At 39.4% G+C, this 22874-nt stretch overlaps 1 protein-coding gene across 16 annotated transcripts in view; it reads left to right on the top strand.

The window, feature by feature from the left end:
• Window positions 1-22874, top strand: part of ERC2 (ELKS/RAB6-interacting/CAST family member 2) — a 926312-nt gene that overhangs the window by 12414 nt on the left and 891024 nt on the right. For all 16 annotated transcript variants that reach the window (XR_008420534.1, XR_008420536.1, XR_008420537.1 and 13 more), the window contains exon 2: window positions 20712-21508. Coding sequence is in view for 12 of the 16 variants with exons in the window: in XM_053898033.1 (XP_053754008.1) it covers window positions 20852-21508 (657 nt within the window). In the remaining 4 variants the exon portion in view is untranslated. The remainder of the gene's footprint in view (window positions 1-20711; window positions 21509-22874) is intronic.

The following is a 22874-nucleotide window of genomic DNA, read 5'->3' as shown; positions in this document are numbered from 1 at the left end:
TGTACTTAGGTTGGCCACCTGTATATAATTGTGAGAGATAAGAACAAAATTGAAGGCTATGGACATATGAGGTGTTAGAAAAAAGCTTTGGGGGATTATGATAAAGGACAAGATATAATTTGGGATTTTATTATTTATTTGTTTTGGTAACAGAGCTTCCCTTTTTAACATGTAAGTGTAGTCAACTTTTGTTCAGCTTTAAAAAAAAACACATATTCAGAAAGCCATTTTCTACAAAAGTAGGGTATAGAAATTGAATTTCTCATCAGTCTTTTTTTTAACATTTATTTATTTATTTATTTATTTTTTTATTTGAGAGAGAGAGAGCAGGGAAGGGGCAGAGGGAGAAGGAGAGAGAGAATCTTAAGCAGGCTCCATGCCCAGTGTGGAGCCCAACGACATGGGGCTTGATTTCACGACCCTGAGATCATGACCTGAGCTGAAATCAAGAGTCAGATGTTTAACCGACTGAGCCACCCAGGTGCCCTGAATTTCTCATCAGTTTTATTTATGAAAGTCCACCAGAGTCAGTAACCTATTCCTCTGGTTTGCTAATTGGCACAGTTGATCACTGTGCTAACAAAATTCTCTGTGTATTTTGGCAAGCAAGTAAAGAGAAACCAGAGCAAATAAAATGGTACTTAGCAAAGGATACACTTCAATGGATTTTCTTGATGCTATGGTTTCATTTGGTGCACTAGAGAGCAGAAAAAGACTCAATGCATCTTAGTCTTCATCATAAGCCTTAATGATGCTAAGATGGTACATTTGGAGGCAAAGAGAAAGGGTAGAGTTAAGGTTTGTGTATTGTTATCCCCATAGCTCCCTAATTCTCCAGGTCAGGAGGGTATGGTGGTGATCTGTCTGTCTTGGAAAATCTGTTATATCTGGGAGTTTATCTAACTTCCTTTGTGGGCTTACCCCACTTCTAAGCAAAGGCTTGAATTGGATGCAAAATTCTAGTTCCTTTTCATGCCTCTTGTGGTTAAATGGTGAATGATAAATCATGGGAGGTGTTAATCGGGTGGAAGATGGAAAACGATAGCTCTTTGATTTTTAATCTCTTCCTGAAACTGAGAGTCTTAGTTTAAAAGGCAGGTGAGTATTGGGCTAGAAGTTCACGAAGCTAATAAGTAACTACTATGTGGCAGGCATTTTGCTAAGCATGTTTAAGAATAATCTCATTTAATTTTTACAGTAAGTCCATGATCCGAGTATTATTTCTCATGATGAGGAAGTAAGTGTTTAGAGAAGTTAAGACACTTGCCTTCAGTGGCAAACCCTGAGACAAGTATTCTTGTGAAGGTAATTATTTGCTATCACCAGTAGGTGAACCAGGGTATGAGGTAGGGAAGAGAAGGCAGACAACAGATGGGACATTATTCAGGAAGCTACTCCAGTGGTGACTGGAGTTTAATCTCACAAGGAGACTCTGAAAATGGGGTAAAACCCCTCCCTTAGGATGATCTCACATGAGGGTTAAGCGAGCAGGGATGTGTAACCAACCACCAGCTTCTGTCAGTTTTTTTCTTTTCTTTTTTAAAATATATTTTTATTATTCTTATTTTTTTATTGTGGTAAAACATATGTAGCACACATTTACCATTTCAACCATTTTTAAATGTACAACTTTGTGGTTTTAAGTACATGCACGATGTTGTGAAACCATTACCACCATCCATCTTCGGAATTTTTGCATCAACCCAAAAGGAAACTCTATACCCATTAAACATTGACTTCCCATTCCCTCCTGCCCCCAGTCTCTTGGCAACCATTATTTTACTTTCTGTCTCTTTGAATTTGACTATCCTAGGTACCTCATGTGAGTGGAATCATATAATACTTGTCCCTTTGTATCTGGCTTAATTCACTTAGTGTAATATTTTCAAGGCTTATCCTTGATGTAGCATGAATGAGAATTTCATTCCTTTTTAAGGATGAATAATATTCCATTGTATTTACATACCACATTTTGTTTATCCATTCATCTGTCAATGGACATTTGGTTTGTTTCTACCTTTTGGATATTGTGAATAATGCTTTGGTGAGCACAGACATATAAACATCTCAACCAGTTGTTTTTGAAGGTGGTTACTTTCCTCGAACTTGTATCTTGCACCCTACAAGAGCAGAGTAGTTTTCCAGGGTTCAAAAGAAGTCTTCAGCAGGGATGCTGATATTGCTGGTATAAAGTCCTTTGCTCTAAAATGTTCAAGTCAGAGGGCGCCTGGGTGGCTCAGTCAGTTGAGCGCCTGACTTCGGCTCAGGTCATGATCTCACGGTTTGTAGGTTCAGGCCCCATCTCGGGCTCTGTGCTGACAGCTCAGAGCCTGGAGCCTGCTTCGGATTCTGTGTCTCCCTCTCTCTCTCTGTCTGCCCCTCCCCCACTCGTGCTCTCTCTCTCTTTCTCTCTCTCTCTCTCTTAAAATGTTCAAGTCAGAGGGACAGTGGAAGGGTACTTAACAGCATCTATTCATAAGGTTGTTAACACAAGTAAGTGGAGAAGCTGGTATTTGAATCTTGAACTCTTGACTCAAAGCCCATGCTTTTAACTGCTCTGCACTAAGCGGCCTTTAATTACAAGTGTAATAGTACTGGGATACAAAGATGAATGAGACATGGCTATTGCCTTTAAGGATCTATCAGGGTTGAATCATCTGTCTTGCGCAAGGCTCACGGAAAGACAGTGGCATCACTTGGTGCAATCTGGAATGCACAGAGCCATTCATTGTAAGATGGAATCACAGATAGCAGGTGCATGGGGCCCCATTCTTTGACATCCTGTGGTGAGGCATGCTTGGGCCAGACATGACTGGACTCTTCATGGGATTGTGCTCCAGGGCAGGCACTCACACACGTGATAATCATTGATGTGGTGAGTTCTAGCCTACACCCATTGATGTTTCCTGCCCTTCACTTGAGCTGTTTGCATAACTATATTATCTCAGTAGGGTTTATCCCCCTTCAGGCCTCTCCAATGATTGCCTTCCTCTTGATGTCCAAGCATTTGGAGCAGCTATTTGTTAGGAAAGAAATCAGTGCCCAGGAATGATAAAGAGAATACATTTGGACGCAGTTAAAATGGTTAGTTATGTGTATCTGTGCCTCAAAAGACATCACTTACAAGTGATTTGCATTTAGAGACCTAAGATGAGACATTTTATCCCTGAAAGAATAACATTACCAGACTGGTATTATGGCAAAAGGAGGAAAGAAGTGAGGGAGATGAATCAGTGAGAAAATGCTCCTCTATATTTTAACCTAAATGTTAAAATTTTGTTTTAGTCCTCCATTTGTGGGATCTGCATGTATTTGTCAGATATTGCTAGGTTATGTTGAGGTAACAACCTCCAAATCTCAGCGGTTTATTTCTCTCCCAGGGGTTGTCTGTAATGATGCCCTACCTTGTCTTTATTCTGGTTGTCAGGCTGAAGGGAATGGTCCTTTTCTTGGATGAGCCAGTCTCACTGTAAAGAAGAAAAAATGAATGGATTACTCATAAGATGGCTCCTACACCTTTTGTTTGGATATGGCATGTGTTAGTTCAACTTGCATTGCATTCGTCAAAACAAGTCACATGGCCAAACCTGATGTCAGAGAGGCAGAAAGGATTCTTTTTTTATGGGAAGGAGAATATAGGAATGAGCTGACTAGAGAGGGACAGTGAATATTTTGAACAAATGATGCAATTTGCTGCACTAGTGAAAATTTTACCCTCATGTGTAAATTGCTTAGCAACTTTTTTAATCAGCCAATCTTTGTAGAGCCATTGCCAATGTTTAATATTGTTATTCCTCTTTTATACATAAGAAAGAAACATATTGTGCTTAAGGGTCTAGTTCTCTTCCTGGGATAAATGTAAAACCACCTACATAGGTAGTATTATTATTTCTAATAATTCAATTTACTTTCTTTCAAGAACTGATCATAGAGATTGAAGGGAATATAAGGCTCAGAATTTGAATGCTTTTCCTAGTCATATGTGAAATTAATAGAGGGCAAAAACTAATTATTAACAACAAGATGATCATCCTTTAAGAAAACAATACAATGTGTTTGTAGTTAATATTGATGATGGTGAGTGTTGTTGTACTGGGTATTTACTAAGCCCCAGGCACTGTACTGAGTACTTGCATGTTCTCTGATTTCATTAGGACTGACCTTAGTTTTGTGAAGTAGCCATTGTTACTTCTCAGGCCATTGTTATTTACTGAGGCTCAGAAAGTTTTGTGAACTTGCTTAAGGTTAAACAGATAATAAATGTGGGATTCAGGACTTAACCAGAGTTTCTCAAAGTTGGATGAGATACCTTTTAAAATAAATAATTTGGGGCTCCTGGGTGGCTCAGTGAGTTAAACGTCTGGCTCTCAGTTTCAGCTCAGGTCATGATCTCACTGTTTTGTGAGTTCAAGCCCCATGTTGGGCTCTGCACTAACAGTACAGAGTCTGCCTGGGACTCTCTCTCTCTCTTCCTCTCTTTCTACTCCTCTCCTGTTCACACTGTCTCTGTCTCTCTCAAAATAAATAAACATAAAAAAAATTTAAAGTAAATAATTTGTAGAACCCCAGAGTTGACTTAAATCATTATTATTGTAATGATACTTTTAATTGTAGGGGAGTTTTTGTGTATTTTTTGTTTGTTTTGGTTTTTTTTGTTTTGTTTTGTTTTGTTTTGTTTTGTTTTTAGCCCTTGCACCTTTATAAAACCTAAATCAATTTAGAAATTAAGTACACTTCAGGGTGCCTGGCTGTGCTCAGTTGGAGGAACATGCAACTCTCCATCTTGGGTTGTGGGTTTGAGCCCCACGCTGGGTGTAGAAATTAGTAAAAATAAACTTAAAAAAAAAAGAAATTAAGTACACTTCCTTATTACTAATTCAATTGAACTATATTTATTTAAGCACATTAGCTAAATTGCTACTTGTAACAAATATGATACTGACTATTCTGGGTGGGTTCTTTGGCAGTCTACTGGTCTAACCTGCTGTATGGTGGATGGTGACTCAATTCTCCCACCATATTTACAATATTCAGCTTCTGTGAAACTTTGATTCATGCTGAGGAACTTGACCTCCCTTACCTTTCACTGAGTGAGAACACATCATTTAAATTCCCAAGTCCATCTTTTTTCCTTTTTCATTGACCTAAGGAGATTCCTGAGGGCAGGACATATTGCTCAGACACAATGGTCATGGCTGCTGTGATCATCAAGGATATCCTTACATTATTTGTTTTCAGAGTATTGAAATAAAAACAACCTTAAGTTCTCACGAGATTTGTAAATTCTCTAGACACAGCTATGGATCTGCCCCCTCCTTGGTTCTTGTGCAGGTTACAAAACTGGATTTTCTCTCTCTAGTACTACTCTGCCTTTCTTTCATAGGACTCTCTCCATCTGAGACCACACCCTATACTCCTAGACAGGTTCTCATCTATTTGCAATATTCATAACAGCTGGCAGCCTTGCACAATAATTAGAGATATTGTTCATGTAAACTCGAATAAAGGGGCTGTGGCTCCCTTTTGATATGGAGGGCTTTGGGTCTCTGGAAGGCCAGAAACCATATTACAGATTTGTTTTCTAGAAATATTGTTGAAATGCTGTAATTTTCCTTTTAATATATTTATATTTTGGGTCAGCTTACCCTTATCCATGCACTAAGAGATTTAACTAAGTTTCTTGATGACTTAGTACAGTTATTAACTTTCATTAACTATAATTTCAGTTTTTAGAGGGGTTTCTTTTTCTTTTTCTTTTTCTTTTTTTAAAGATTTTCTTTTTAATCTCTATACCTAAGGTGGAACTTGAACTCAAAACCCCAAGATTAAGAGTCACGTGCTCCACCTGCTGAGCCAGCCAGGCACCCTTAGAGGGGTTTCTGAGTACCATTCAGCACCTTAAACTTGGCTCTTGCTAAAGGCTCATGTGACTCCTCCATGGTCATCAGTCATATTTTTGAGAGACCCCGGAGTTAAGATGTAGCATTTATTCTTTCTTTTCTTTGCAGAATACATAGATAAATGCTTATCTCTAAAATGTGCATATTTAAGCCGTTTCCCATCTCTTGCTATTGATGGTGGTCCTTTTTTCCCCTTCTTTTTTGGAATAGCTTGAAAATTTGCTAAAATTTTTCCTTGTGTACATGATTATGTGTATATTCTTTTCTAGCAAAAGCCTATTAAACATAATCCTTCATGTTGATTTTAAATGTAGAAAAATTTTGTGTGATTGAATTTTTAAGGGCATAGGGGCAGAGTTCTTATTCTTTTACCTTTTTACCACTTTCTCTGAAACATCTGTTAGTTGACAGACTGAGGAATTTTTAGTGTAAGACCCAATAATTCCCAAATATTCTTTTTTGTAAGTACACTATAGCCAAAGCTTTGGCAATTGACATTTTACATTTGAAGATTAAAGAAAATGCACAGATGTTTTAAAAATGAATCTAAAAACCTTTTATCTTTTCAGTGCAACCAGCTTAATTTGTTACATTTATGAAACTTTCTGAGGCAGTGAATAATGTTGTTATAGTCAGTTTATTATATTAATCATAATTATCTTTTTATTTTTGACTTAGCATCTCAGACTTCTGTATTTACTGTTTATTGTTTGAGATTTTGCTGTATTTTTAACTTGTGTGTCTAACTTGTGTACTAGTTAGTGGTCTATTCCTTTTTTCTTTTAATTAAAAAAATAATTAAAAAATTTTTTTTAAATTTATTTTTGAAGAAGAGAGAGAGAGCATGAGCAGGGGAGGAGCAGAGAGAGAGAGAGGGAGACACAGAATTCAAAGCAGGTTCCAGGCTCTAAGCTGTCAGCACAGAGCCCAGGGCGGGGCTCGAACTCACAAACTGTGAGATCATGACCTGAGCCAAAGTCGGACGCTTAACCGACTGAGCCACCCAGGCGCCCCAGTGGTCTCTTCCTTTAACAAAAGTTTTTGGGTGTTTCAGGTTTTAAACTTAATCTTTAGAATAAATTGATAAGAGTTTGACATTAAAACTGCGGAAATGGTTACTGGAGAGTGCAGTTAGCTAATACATGGATATACAGAGTCCTTACCTTGTTGTATGGAATATAGTCAGCCTCTTCACTTAAGCACCTTACCATAAAATAGAGCCAAGGCAGCTGAACATGTAATCATGCTAAATCTGTACATGGAAAACAGTCATTATAAAGCGAGTTTGAGGAAACTAAAAGAGAGAGTAGTGATGTGTGGATGAATGTGTTTGAGTTGCAGAGTGCTTCTTGGAGAATGATGGGAAAGCATCTTTTAAAATCTCTGCTATATCAAGCTCGACTTTTTTCCCCCAATTCATGTTATTGTGGAATTTAAAAATGAAATGGTTTATTATTGGGACTTTCAATACCTATAGATGTGTAATATTGTAGCCTGAGGAGGATGGGAAAATGGCCATTTTTTCTTTCCAGTTTTAAAAAATGGTTGCTGTCTTGAACAGTTTTCAATAGCAGGCTGAGTTTGACTCAGGAGTGTCTGACAAGGCAAGCTCCATGGACTGGGAGGACTCTAAGACAACTTGGAATTTCTAAACCGGTGTGTCTTGTTCTGGTAGCCTGGAGCTTACCCCAGTTAGCTTTCTTTGACCATTAGCCGTGTGCTGGGCGTTGTGCTAATTACTTTTCTCTTATTATCTTATTTAAGCTTTCCCAAAACACTATGAAAAGTCTTTTACAGCTGAGAAGAGTGAGGATTGAAGTTAAGTAATTTGCTTCAGGCTACACACCAAGAAATTAAAGATGTGTCTGCAACCAGATCCTTTCTTTCCTTTGTAAAAAACATTGTCTCACCTTCCTGGTTACAATTACAAAATTGTTGCATTAACTGTCATGGAAGTGATTTCAATGATATGATGAAAATATCATAATCTTAAATATATTCTTTCAAATGTTCAAAACTGTTTTGCGTATCTTCTGTGTGCCCTTGGGTCTGATCAGGAAGATCCCCTGCACCTCAGGTGCTAGAAGGCAGGCTCTGGCCCTCGTCTGACTGCATCTTCCCCGTAGGGGAGGAGTCTGCAGGGCCGAGTGGAGGTGCCCAACTGGAGCCTGTGCTGGCATTCCAGGGTCCACTCTGGGTAGCCACGGGCCTGGGACCTCCCTTCCTAAATGACCCTGAGTGAACTTTCAGGGTCTGTTTGGGCTTTTTTGCCAGGTCTGCCTTTCTAAGGAAAAATCATGCTCCTAGTGTGTATACCGTTAGGTCTGAAGTTGCTGAGGGGCACCTATTTGTAAAAGTATAGACCAGGTGTCAGCAGACCACTGCATCCAGCTAATGTGGGCTGCATCCAGCTGATGCTTGTTTCTATAAATAAAGTTTTATTGGAACACAGCCATGCTCATCTGGTTACAGAGTGTCTACGGCTGCTTTGTACTGAAATGCAGAGTTGAATAGTTGTGACAAAGACTGAATGGCCCACAAAATCTAAAATATTTACTGTTTGTTTTTTTATAGAAAAAGTTTGCCAGCCCCTGATCTAGACAGAGCTAGCCTAGTGTTCAGGCTGCAGAGTTCAAGTGTGTGAGACCCCCTGGGCTGTGACTGAGCTAGGGATGGGGAGAGAGGGATGTTGACTGGGGACAGGACTGCCTCTTGGTACTGTGTTTTGGCCAGAACTTTGAAGAATCCAAGAATTCTTAGTTTAACATTCAAACTTTACTTTCCACATTTTTTTTATGTTTATTTTTGAGAGAGAGAGAGAGAATGAGAGAAAGTGCATGCATACGTGCAGGGAAGGGGCAGAGAGGGAGAGGGAGACAGCAGGGAATCTGAAGCAGGCTTGGAGCTGTCAGTGCAGAGCGCAATGCAGGGCTCAAACTCACAAACAGTGAGATCATGACCTGAGTCGAAGTTGGACGCTTAACCAACTGAGCCATCCAGGCTGCCTACCTTTCACATTTTTATATTTGTCAAGATAGGAAGATAGAATACATTTTATTTACCAGTTTGTTAGCTTGATTTATAACTGTAAAATGTATGGATATATGGTGTTTGGCCTCTATTTGTAGTCCTGCTCTGGGCCCCAGATAAGACAAATGTTAAACCTTGGGGTACAGTATAAGGGTTTAAAGTAGGAGACAAGAGATGATCCAATAAGTAATCACACAAATTAATATGGAATTATTATTTCTTAATAAAGTTTTTTTTAGTGTTTATTTTTGAGAGAGAAAGAGAGACAGAGTGTGAGCAGGGGAGGGGTAGAGAGAGAGGGAGACACAGAATCTGAATCAGGCTCCAGGCTCTGAGCTGTCAGCACAGAGCCCTATGCGGGTCTCGAACTCATGAAATGCAAGACCATGACCTGACCTAAGTCAGATGCTTAACCAACTGAGCCACCCAGGTGCCCCTAATATGGAATTATAAAGTGAGGAAGGCTTTTGGATCATATGTGGATTGTTCAAAAATTTTGCTCTAAGTTTCATTTGTCCAAATTAAACCAAAAATGCTGGAACCCACCTGCCAGCTTAGCTGGAAGTTCCAGGTCTTTTCTCCAGGGCTCCCCCACCTCTCTCCACTCTCCCTGTCTCCTTCCCTGACCCCTGACCCCAGAATTACACTGCCCCAAAATAAGGGGGTTATGGATATAAATCCCACCCCCAAGCCCAGAGATGGCTTCTATCCAACTGCTCTGCCATATGATTGCATCTTTGTGCCACAAGGTGTTGCTATTGAGACCAGTCTTCCTCAGAAAGATGCTATGGTCCCCACTATATGGTCCTGTAAGGGAAGGCCAACCCAGTTTCCCAGTGGCTGGCTCAGCCACTGGTGTGTCATGCATGGTGCGGCATATGCCACTGGTGTTTCAGCCACATCTCAGCACTCATGGCCTATATTTGGAACATGAGGGTTTTCTCGTGGCCTCCAAGTAGTGCAGGCTGGATGTACCAGGGGAGCAAATGTCTGCAAATCATGAATGGGTACCTTACCCTTATGGAGGTATAATTCTGAGGCAGGTTCTTCACTGTGTTTCAGAGCTCCTTCAGCAGGACTGAACCCAGTTTCCTAGCAGAACTCTCCTTGAAAATGTACTCTATGTTGACTTCCTTCACTTCCATGTCTTTGCGCTAAATTCCCTCCTGAGTGCTTCCTGGGATTGCCTTCTAAATGAACCACCTGTACCCAAACCCTTGTCTCAGTGTCTGATTGTGTGTGACCCTTCCTGGAACCCATGGGCTTCCTTATGAGTCATATCCTTGTGCATAGCATTTGTGCCCCACTGCACAGGCTCCAAACAGCATGGAATGGTCTCCCACCTCACTCACATGCTTTGTCCATACAGGTTTCTCCATGGCTTTTGGGTACTTGTTTTGAGTCCCAATCACTAGCCTGGATACCCTCTTATCTTGAAGTAATTATTTTGTTTTTGGCAGCTGTACTGTTGTTTGTAACCATGTTTGTCTCCTCCCACAGAGCTCACTTACTCTGAATCCTGGGCTTTGTGACTGGAGTGCCCATGACTTTCTGCCCTGAAGGCTCCAGAATCCTTTGTGCATAGTGATTACTCTCCTTTATGCTTTCCTATTTTGCAAACCAAGGGTCTGAGGAGGTGCAGTCTTGATTTGGGTGTTTCATACCAAGAGAAAAGAACATTATGCTTTAAGAGAACACAGCCAAGATCTGACTTGGATGGGATGGACCATGAAGAGGGTATGCTATTAGATGTTGTGATCTAAGTAATGACTGGGAATGAGCCCTGCAGATAGAATAGCACAGTTGAAGCTCTGAGTCAGGAATGGACTTGATACTACTGAGCATCAGAAAGGAAGACTCAGGCAGGGTCAGTGAAGAGAATGGCAAGAGAGGAGGCTGGAACTGTTGGCAGCTGCCAAATTGTATAGGGCCTCAGGCCACGGAAAGGATTTCGGTCTTTGTGCAAAGAGCACTGGGATGCTGTGAAGGGTTTTAAGTGGGTCGGGGAAGATCTTTTGTGATCAGAAGTATACTTTGGAGTACAATTTGGAAGGCGGAAGGGGGAGGATTTGAAAAGGAGAGATGCTTTGGGATGGTATGGGAGAGCTGAAGCAAGTCATGTCAGTGCAATAGGGTGGTGATGGTAGAAGTGGAAATAAAGGAGCAGATCGTGATTGATTTTGGAGGCAGAATTGGTAGGATTTGATAATGGACTTTAACTGGATGGTGAAGGAGAATGAATTCTTTTTAAAGATATATGAGTAAGAGTGGTAAAATTTAAATGCCTATAGGGACAAGCATGAAAAGAGGGAATCAGACTGAATGTAAAGTAATAGGGAATGGAGGGGACTGTGGCATACTAAAGGGGGCATGCTCTCTCTTGAAGGGGTGGCTGCTGGTTGGCTCTAGCCAGTTGTTGTCACATAGGGAAATGATTTTGACATTGTCAGATTTTCAGAGTTTTAGGAGAAGCTGAAATCTGTATTTGAATGTGAAATGTCTATATCTCTATGTTTGTAACTAGACCACAATTCTAAAGAACACTGTGCTAGCCATATATAACACACTTGCGGGCAGCATCTGGCTCCTGGGCAGCTGCTTCTTGCTTGAGATTTGTTCTACATTCTGTCTTCTTCTAGAAGGATTTCAGAATTAACTGTAGTCCTGTGACACAAAATTTTTTAAAAGTTTGGGATGCTGAGAAGAAAAAAAAAAGGATATTTTAATTTGGGCTAAATCTTGGGAGATACTGATGATCTCAGCTCACACGGTCTGTCAGCAGGGCTCAGGTGATGGGCTGAGGCTGAGATTTGTGGAAATAAACTTAACCTAATTTAGAGCAGATAGCAGGAAGTGCTTTCATCTTAAAATAGACCATTCCAGTCTGAGACACTTGAGGTAGACAGAAATCAAGACTCTCTACCTTTCCCTGCCCTGAGCTTACAGTTCAAGAGTCCATAAACCTTTTAAAGAATGAGTGGATGAGTGTATACTTTATTTATGAATCCATATGCAATTAGAGAAAGTATTCTTATAGGTTTGTAACAGCATCTTTGATTTGATTTTGTGTGTGAACCTTAAATGGAGCTTACCCTTGAACTTGGAATTTTATTCATGAAGTGCTTTTGAAGTGAAAAGTGTCATGCAATTAATTTCTTTGGTGTTATAGTCAGCAACATTTGTCTGTTTCTATGCTCAGTTTAATCTAATTAATAATTTATCCTTCTTAGGATGGTACATCACAACTAAATAAGAAAGCAGGTGTTTTTAGGAGTTTACAAGAAAGCTCAATGATTTAGCCTATCTTGGCTTCATAATAGTATTTAAAACAGTAAGAGCTTAACTTTGGCCTTATTTCTTATAATGCATTTATAGGTGAGTGGAAAAGCTTAGAGATGGTTTCCGTGCAGTCAGTCATGGAAAATAGAGCATTATTGATTGCTGAATAAAGTTGATCTCTTTGCTCTTTCTCAGGGATTCATTTTAAAAAACCAAAAAAAAAAAAAAAAAAAAAAATTAGGATAGACGTAATTAGGAAAATACAACCCAAAAAAGCCCAAGTGTCAAAACAAGTACCTAAACATATTTCAGGTGATTTAAACACAGCTGGGGGTGGGGGAGGGGGTTGTGAGTGACTCAGTAGAATAAGTAGGAATCACGAGGCTTAGGAGGACATGACAGCCATGAGACTTGCCTTGGCTTACCTTGTCAATTGGGCCTACCTCATCTGTGAAATGAACATCATGCTATGTGCTAGCTAGCTATAAGGGCAAAATTGTTCCAGGAAACCATGCTGCTCTTTGTACGTCTGGAGAAAGAGACTAATTCCTAAATACAGTGTTGGGCCTAGGTGGCTAATTATAATTTATTGTTAAGAAGCAGATGTATACTGATGAAGAAATTATTCTGTTACCATTTTGATGGACTCTGAAATTCCTATTTGATTTAGTAAGTTCTGTGGAATTGTATATAATGCCTCTTTTCTGGTGTGATCTTGGAGTAGGCAACATCCACCTGTTTCCTCACTTAATAGACACACAGACTGATGATGATGGACCTGTATTCCTTTTGACGTTTTGGCTTTTCTGTTGAGTGTTTGAAAAATAAATACAGAATTGTATTTATTTCTTGCTCTAGTAGGGTCATAACTCCAACCAGTTATTATTTTGATCTTCTGTATTTCCCTTTGAGAGGTCAGTTCTGATTCTTTTGGGTCACTTTCATGTCCTTGCCCTTAAAGCAGTGCCTACTGCCTATAGCTGTCTGCTTCTCAAACCAGGTTAGATTTGAGATGAAGAAAATTCTAAGAAAGTCTATTCTAGAGGATAAAATTTCCATAGACAGAAGCTGTGTCTCAGTATTAAACACTGGGAATTAAGCTGATGCTTAAAAATTATTTGTTATATGAATAAATCAAAATGTTCGGTGAAACATTTCCAGGACTTCTGAAGGGAAAAGCGGTTTTCTTGTCAAATAAACTTGGGAAAAGCTACATTATATACTCACTATTGGAAGAGTCACAATAAACATTAGTGTTCTAAAGTCTCTGAGACATCTTGGTATAAAATCAAAACCCCCGTTAGCCTTGTTTACCTGAACATTTGCCAAACTGTCAAGAAAGCAGTGGCATAAAGCAGGACTGGTGTAGCACACTATTGGTACTTAAATACTTCTTAACATGTATTTACTGAATATGTAGAACTATGATCCTGAGTTGGATAATTAAAAGATTTTTGGTAGCCTTGAGAGAAGATGGTGGCTTCCAGGATATATTGAGGGTAAAGAGTAGAGGCTGTGGAGGTGAAGTAGCCAAAGGTAAGGGTGGGAGTGTAAATTACTTCAACATTTCTGGGGGGAATTTTGATACTGGGTATCAAATCTTATAATTCTACTTCCAGAACTTTATCCTAGGGAAATGGTAAGAGATGTATACAATGTTTTATCAATCAGAATATTAATTATGATATTTCCAGTTTTAATTTTTTTTTGTTTTTGTTTTTTGAGAGAGAAAGTGAGAGCATGAGTTGCAGAGGGGCAGAGGGAGAGGGAGAGGGAGAGAGAGAATCTTAAGTAGGCTCCATGCCCAGTATGGCTTACCTCACAACCATGAGATCATGACCTGAGCCAAAATCAAGAGTTGGATGCTTAACCAACTGAGCCACCCAGGTGCCCCTATGATATTTCCATTTTAAAAAGAAATTACCTAAGTGTCCCCATATAGGTGATTGGTTGAATAGTTGATTAGATAACCATTCAATGAACATTAAGTCACTGTTTCAGTTCTTTTGCTGCATAACAACCACCCCCCTGCCCCAAGCTTTGGAGGCTTTAAACAATAATTCATTATTTCCTATCACTCTTTGGGTTGATTGAGTGGTCCTTCTGTTACACATAGTGTTAGTTGTCACTCATGTACTTAATTTCTGATGGCAGCTGGGTTGGAAGGTCTAAGATGCCTTGTCTCTAAGGTGTCTTAATGCTGGCTATTAGCAGGGATACTTTGGTTCTCCTTCTCGTAACCTCTCTTCACGTGGTGTCTAATCTTCTGGGTCTTTCTGTGTTACTTCTCTTTCCAGTAAGGTAGCTCTGACCTTAGATCTCTGTTTTTTAAGGGAGCAAGAGCAGAGGCTAGTAGGCCTCTTTAGAGCTAGGCTCAGAGCTGGAATAGTGTCACTTCTGAAGCATCTACTAGCCAAGCAGTCACAAGGTCACAAGGCCAGCCTAGATCAAGATAGAAGGAAAATAGAATCCACTTCTTTGTGGAAGGTGAGACAAAGGTATACAGGAAGCGGAGGAATTGGTGGCCCTCTTGGAGACATATGGTGCACATTAAAAATCATGTTTTATTAAGATATTTGGGTATTAATGTTAAGTGGAAAGAAGGAGATGACATTGAGATAAACATTGACAAAAAGGAGAGTATAAGACTTTATACATACTATAATAATTACTTTTGTCTAAAATTACACACACACACACACACACACACACACACACACACTGAAAAGAATTGGAACCAACAATATCAACTTATTAACAGGGCCTATCAGTGCCAGGATTGGGAGTGTTTTCATTTTATTCTGTATGCATATCTTTATTTTAAAGTTTTTCTATAATCATCTATTAGTTGCTTTATTTCAATTAAGAAAACTGATCATTTATTGGCCAGTTAGAAAGTCTTTGACAAATTTCAAATATTAGAAACATATATGTTCTATTCTATGATCCCAATGCCAAAAATTAGAATGACTAACCAAAATTAGAACCAATTAGCCAAGAACTTCTAATCACTTTGACATGTAAGTATATCTTTCTGAATAATCCCTGGGATAGAAAAAAATAAAAAGAAAAATAACAAGCTATTTACAAATGACAAGGGTTCTATACATAAAATCCTGGAATATGCAGCCAATGCGTAATCTTACATGCATTCATCAGAAAATGTTATTAAAGATAATTAATGAACATTAATATTAAATATTAATATTAAATTAATAAAAATATTAAAATATTAATATTAAAGAATATTAATGAACATTTGATGCAAAAAGACAAAGTAAACACAAAGAAAGTAGAAATTATTATTAAGGATAAAGAGATACTGATAAAATGGAAGAGAGTATGTAGTAGAATATATCGACAAAACAAAACTGTATCTTTAAAACACTAAAAAAGTAGACCTACATTTGTCATATGGTCATCAAGAGAAACAGAAAAAAATAAACAACATTAGGAATGAGATGAGGACATAACTGGAGGAGATTTAAAAATATTTAAGGAAAAGTTACACAAAGCAATACCACTAAGGCTGGAAAATCTGTATGGAATGGACTGTTGCTTAAGAAACATTTTAATGATCATTGGTACAAAATAGGTAACATACCTGAATAGATCACTAAACCTAGTAAACAATAAAAAGGTAATCAACAACCAAGCCAATTCAGTTTTATGGGTGTGTTCTGCCAAACATTTCAGGGATAGAGCAGTCTGTTATGCTAACTGTTCCAGAAAATGTGAAAAATGGAAAGCTTCTCAATCCATACCATGACACTGCATAAACCTGATACTAAGCCAAAAAAAAAAAAAAAAAAAAAAAAAAAAGAACCCAAGGAAACTTGGAGCCATTGTCAACATGTATTGCTCTTTAAATAAAGAAACATTGTTTCAAACAAGTTACTATATCTCTGTATATCATATGTTATATGTGTGCTATGTGTATGTACGTTTCTAAATGATCAGATCTACTTTTTGTTCTTTATTCAGTTCTCCAAAGCCTGGGCCAGCTGGGCTGATAAAATCACCACAGATGAAATCTGTGTGGGTATAAATTTTATTGAATTTGGATTGGGACCTCCACCCTAGCTAGAGACCTCAGAAATGTCTGCCTCTGGATACAAGAGGAGAAGACAGGGAAAGAGCAAGTTAGATTTTATCACTTCTAGGAAGACAACTCTGTAAGTGGTGGCTCAGCTAGGACCTAGATTCCTAGATTCTAAGCATAGCAAAAATAACATGTTCATTTAACTGTTGGAATTTTTAGAAGGAAAAAAAATATTTTCTTAAGTTCACAGTGATGAACACCTACATTAAGAAAAAAAGGAAGATCTCACATAAACAACCTAACTTTATACCTTAAGGAACTAGAGAAAGAATAAACTAAGCCCTAAGTTAGTAGAAGGAAGAAAATAACAAAGATCAGAGCAGAAATAAATGAAATAGAGACTAAAAAGATAGTAGAAAAGATGTTTATTATAGAAAATTTAACACATGCAAATAAAAGGAAGAAAATGAAAACCACTTAGAATTCTACCACTGTTAACATTTTTTTAAATGCTTATTTATTTTGAGAGGGGGTGGGCAGAGGGGGAGGGAGAGAGAGAATCCCATGCATGCTCTGTGCTGACAGCACTTGAGGCTTGATCTCACAAACTGTAAGATTAAGACCTAAGCTGAAATCAAGAGTCAGACACTTAACCGATTGAGCCATCCAGACACCCCTGTTAACATTTTGATGTGTGTTGTTCCAGTCTTCTCTGTAGGTTAGTGTGTATGTATGTGTGTTTTACAATGTGATTAAACCATAAACATGTTTTGTAGTCTGCTCCAACACCCTTGCCCTGACTACTCTGTCATGAACATCTTTCCATCTCATTAACTATTCATATTACGGTCACATTATTCTACTGTCTGTCTCTCTCATCATATATGTAACTACTATTGTTGGAACTGTTGATTTACCTTTCCTACAGAACACATTATCATGAAAAAAATCTTAGATACAAAATGATTTTTTTAATGTTTATTTATTTTTGAGAGAGAGAGAGAGAGCGCAAGTGAGGGGAGAGGCAGACAGAGAGAGAGACACACACACACACAGAGAAGCTGAAGCAGGATCCAGGCTCTGAGCTGTCAGCATGGAGACAGCCGGGTTCAGGCCTTGAACCCGTGAACCGTGAGATCATGACCTGAGTGAAAGTCAACCGCTTAACTGACTGAGCCACCCAGGCACCCCCAAAATGATTTGTGTATTTTTTCAAGTAAAACAAAATAAAGACCTGAGCAACATAAACATATTTATTTTTAATTCTTTTTAAACAGGAGTTTAATTATTTTTAGAGACTTTTTAGGGAAAGGAGGTACTTTTATGGAAAATATTTTTCATACTATATATGAGGACTCTTTAGGGTATAAGATACCCCAACTAGAATGGAATGAAAAAAGAAACTTAGGAGTGAATGTATCCATTGTCTGTTGCTCCAGAAGTCCTGCAGAACATCCAACTGCGAAACATCATGACATACTAAGAAGTATTTTTTTAGTCCATGAGTGTATGGAGCTCATTGGACTTGCTCATGCATCTGTGGTCAGCTGGTGGTTGGCTAGGCAGCTTTGCTGATCTTGGCTGGGCTTGCTCAAATGTCTTGGGGTTGGTTGGCTATTGGCTAGGACACCGTGGCTCTATTTTATATTTCTCATCTTCCAGCAGGCTACACTGGGCATATTCTTTTTTTTTTTTTTTCTTAAATGTTTATTTATTTTTGAGAGGGAGAGAGAGAGAGACACAGAGTTCAAGCATGAGAGGGGCAGAGAGAGGGAGACAGAATCTGAAGCAGGCCCCCAGCTCTGAGCTGTCAGCACAGGGCATGGGGCTTGAACTCACAAACCCGTGACATAATGACCTGAGCCAAAGTCAAACACCGACTGAGCCACCCAGGCGCCCCTACACTGGGCATATTCTAATTAGTACTACAGAGGAAAATGAGCAAAAGAGTAAATACACAAGTGCTACTTCAGGCCTCTGCTTCCTTTGCATTTGCTATCACATTATTGGCCAAACCAAATCATATGAATGAACTCAGTCAGATGGGAGGGCATGCCAAGGACATAGATTCAGGAAGGGGTAAAGAGTTGGGGCCTTTAATGCAGTCACTCTACCTGGCATGTGTAACTAAACTGGCCTGGGGCAGATGTACCTTCAGTGACTACTGGATCCAGGGTATCAAGTGATGTCACTTGATTTGATTTCAAACTATCTAAAGTTTGGTTTGCTTTCCTTTGCATTAGTTTCTCTCCCGGGGAAGCCATTTCCACATGGTAGTACTAAGAAGCGCCACATCAAAGCAAGTAAATTCTAGCTGAAAAAGAGCTTATCTTTTCCAATTGTTCCAGCTAAAGTATGGCATAAATCTTTTTGGACCAATGTGGGTCACATGCCCATCCCTAACCTAAGGTCATTCAGCTAGCCAATGTTAGAGTGGAGATCTGAACCTTGGTTTGCCCCTTTCCAAAATCTGTGGTCTTAGTGTCTAAAAAGCTGAAGAAAAATAAAGTACTTTACACATATCCTAAGAAGAAGAGCAGGAAGCCATGATACACCCCATTAAGGCCATTTGGGTCCTAACACTGAGGGAATAATCACAACCCTGTAGCCCAGTTACATAAAATTGTGTACCAAAGTGCTTGAGTAACCATGACAGGGAACTTCTACTATTTTTCTCTAGGGGGTATGGGACCAGGAAATCTAACACAGTGTACTGTTCTTGTACCATTTCTGTACAGGTGTGGGGTAGTGTGGAGTGAATATTTAGGTCCACCAAAATGGAAAAGCAGTCCCAAAACACCAGCCTGAAAGATGTTTGTGAAAGGAGAAAAAGCCAGGATTGCCATTTTCTGGTAATAGCATTTAGGATCTGGCTAGATATATATGAGTCTTGATGGTTGAGCCACCTCTTTTTAAAAAAAATTTTTAAATTTTAATTTTTTTTTAATTTTATTTTTTATTTTTAAAAATTTACATCCAAATTTGTCAGCATATAGTGAAACAATGATTTCAGGAGTAGATTCCTTAATGCCCCTTACCCATTTAGCCCATCCCTGCTCCCACAACCCCTCCAGCAACCCTCAATTTGTTCTCCATATTTATGAGTCTCTTCTGTTTTGTCTTCCTCCCTGTTTTTATATCATTTTTGTTTCCCTTCCCTTGTGTTCATCTGTTTTGTCTCTTCAAGTCCTCATATGAGTGAAGTCATATGATTTTTTGTCTTTGACTAATTTCACTTAGCATAATACCATCCAGTTCCATCCACATAGTTGCAAATGGCAAGATTTCATTCTTTTTGATTGCCAAGTAATACTCCATTGTGTGTGTGTGTGTGTGTGTGTGTGTGTGTGTGTATACCACATCTTCTTTATCCATTCATCCATCGATGGACATTTGGGCTCTTTCCATACTTTGGCTGTTGTTGATAGTGCTGCTATAAACATGGGGGTGCATGTGTCCCTTTGAAACAGCACACCTGTATCCTGTGGATAAATGCCTAGTAGTGCAATTGCTGGGTCGTAGGGTAGTTCTATTTTTAGTTTTTTGAGGAACCTCCATACTGTTTTCCAGAGTGGCTGCACCAGCTCGCATTCCCACCAACAATGCAAAAGAGATCCTCTTTCTCCGCATCCTCGCCAACATCTGTTGTTGCCTGAGTTGTTAATGTTAGCCATTCTAACAGGTGTAAGGTGGTATCTCATTGTGGTTTTGATTTGTATTTCCCTGATGATGAGTGACGTTGAGCATTTTTTCATGTGTCGGTTGGCCATCTGGATGTCTTCCTTGGAGAAGTGTCTATTCATGTCTTTTGCCCATGTCTTCACTGGATTATTTGTTTTTTTGAGCCACCTCTTTTTCTTCTAGCTTCAAAATGGTCAATAGGTTCAAACTCCTGAGTCGATGCTAGTTGATTGGTGGTAAACCATCTAGAATATTATGTTGAGAATAATTCCAATCTTAGTGGAAATGAGGACAGTGATGGATTAGTGATGTCTGGAATGGGTACAGAATGGGGAGGTAACAACCTGCTTGACTGTTATTTGATATCCTAGGAAGCAAAAGCTTCTCAAAGTTACTGTCAAGCCACTTGTGTATGGGGGGGTCATGCCCCTAGGATGGAGTATTTTATAGCCAAGTTCTCTATGAGGAGGAATTCTATGGTGAATTTTCTGGACGTCCCAACTGTCACTTAGCACAAACCAAAATGCAAAGCTTCATTTTCCTAAGGAAAAACAAGTTTCCTTTTTGCTGTGAGAACTTTTGACCTTGCTTGGGGGCAGGGTGGGGGAAATATACAAAATGTTTGCATGTTGTAAGTAAAGTTTGGGGTCATTAAAAAAATGAATATGGGTGTGACTCTCTGATGTTCATGTATCTATCATTATCATCATTGATCTATCAATGCATTTTTAAAAATATAATACAGTTTGTTTTTGATTATCTTTTTTCTCATTTTTCAGGTCTCTATTTGGAGTCATTTTCTGGTACAGACGGTGAAAAATATGCAGTGAAAATTCAGGCCAATAGTGGAAATACTGGCTTACCTCCCAACTTAGTATAGCATTCCTTCTCTTCAGTAGCACCTCATAATAGAAGAAAAATGTATGGAAGTGCAAGAACAATCACCAATCTGGAAGGTAGCCCTTCCAGATCTCCTCGTTTGCCAAGGTCTCCTCGTTTGGGCCACAGAAGAACAAGCAGTGGGGGAGGTGGAGGAACAGGCAAGACACTGTCCATGGAGAATATCCAGTCCCTTAATGCGGCTTATGCTACGTCTGGACCCATGTATCTGAGTGATCATGAGGGGGTGGCTTCGACAACTTACCCAAAGGGCACCATGACTCTGGGAAGGGCCACAAATAGAGCTGTATATGGAGGCCGAGTCACAGCCATGGGGAGTAGTCCCAATATTGCTTCTGCTGGACTTTCCCACACAGATGTTCTTTCATACACGGATCAACATGGTGGTCTGACTAGCTCGTCTCATCATCACCACCACCAGGTCCCCTCCATGTTGAGGCAGGTAAGGGATAGCACAATGTTAGATCTTCAAGCCCAGCTCAAGGAACTTCAGAGAGAGAATGACCTCCTCCGGAAAGAGCTAGACATCAAGGACAGCAAGTTGGGATCTTCCATGAACAGTATCAAGACCTTCTGGAGCCCTGAGCTCAAGAAGGAGAGAGTCTTGAGGAAAGAAGAGGCAGCCCGAATGTCTGTCCTCAAGGAGCAGATGAGGGTTTCCCATGAAGAAAATCAGGTAGGTTATGACTCATCTCAGGGTTTTTCAGCCTTGGCTTCTCACTGAGTAATTGATGCTTTGCAGATGGCACCATGACCTGTACAGAAGGAAGTTTGGCATCATCAAGAAAGCTATGGCTTAGTACGTGTTTGACTTGGAGACCACAAAAGGGCATAAGAAATATGAAATTATGGCTTATTATCTTATTTTCCAATAACTTTTTCACCCTGTTGCTGAAGGGGAGGAACCATTCTTCATTGCCTAACTTTTGTACTTGGTTAATTTTTTTTTTCTTTTTCAGCAGTAACAGCAGCAGCTCAGATGTACTTCCCTCTGCATAGAAGAAGAAAATGTTAATTTTTGCCAGAGTAGATACTGTAACGGCAACATTTAGAGAGCCACACTTGACTGATCAATTGACTTATTTTTGAAGCCACAGCAGCTTTATTTCTTTCTAGAATGAGGGGAATTTATTCTCTAAATAGCAAACCAAACATTAAATAGCACTGGGTAGAATGGGTTTGGTATCATGTTGGAGAAACACAATAAGTTTTAACCTGGTCTTTCCTTTATCCATTCATATTAAATGCACATGTATTATGTGCAAGGCACCTTCTTATTCTTCTTTAATCTATCTTCCATGTCATAGCAAGATTAGTTTTCCCAGGGCCTACTTGCATTATATGCCATTTCTCTGCTTTAAAGCTCTCAATTATTGCTTATTGCCTTCAGAGTGAAGTCTGCCTCTTTGGCTGAGCCAACAGCATCATCAGCTGAAAGGCCAGAGCCAGCCTTCCCAGCCTTATCTCATACCTCCTCCCTGCACATTTCCTATGCTACCTGCACTATACTTGGTAATTCCTGCACACACTCAGGGTTTTCCACCTCTATTCCTTAGCTTTTTCTGTTCCCTTTCACTAATGGCCTCCTCAGGGCCTCCTCTCCCTGCCTCTCCCCTTTCAGTGCCAGCCAGTCTCCATTTCCAAATCCTACCTATTCTGTGAGGCTCATTTATCTGCTGCCGTTTTCATAAGGGTTTTGGAGTCTGATATGCCTGGGTTTAAATCCCAGCTTCACCTCTTACTGATAGTGAGGTAAGTGCTATGAGATGGGGAATAGAGAGCTCTGTGCCATTTGGCTGAAAAATTCCCAGATATCATTTAACTTTCTGTAGAAATTTGAGATAATTCTAACTTGGCTGAACTAGTGATTCTTCAATAATTGGTTTGGATGTTGGCCTAACAAAGCTCTCTGCCTTTCTTGGGGTTATCTGCTGGCCCTCCTGTTTCCCTGGATACCACACTTTGGAGTCCAAGTATCTTTAGAAGCATTTCTGATCTGTATGAGAATCTGCTCTTCATCCTGCTTCTATGTGTAGAAAGCA

This window comes from Panthera pardus, unplaced genomic scaffold, assembly GCF_024362965.1.
Source record: "Panthera pardus isolate Hobbes unplaced genomic scaffold, ASM2436296v1 HiC_scaffold_8, whole genome shotgun sequence".
Classification (NCBI taxonomy): Eukaryota; Metazoa; Chordata; class Mammalia; order Carnivora; family Felidae; genus Panthera; species Panthera pardus.
The sequence above is the reverse complement of the archived record's forward strand: the minus strand, read 5'-3'. Positions and strand labels throughout refer to the sequence as shown.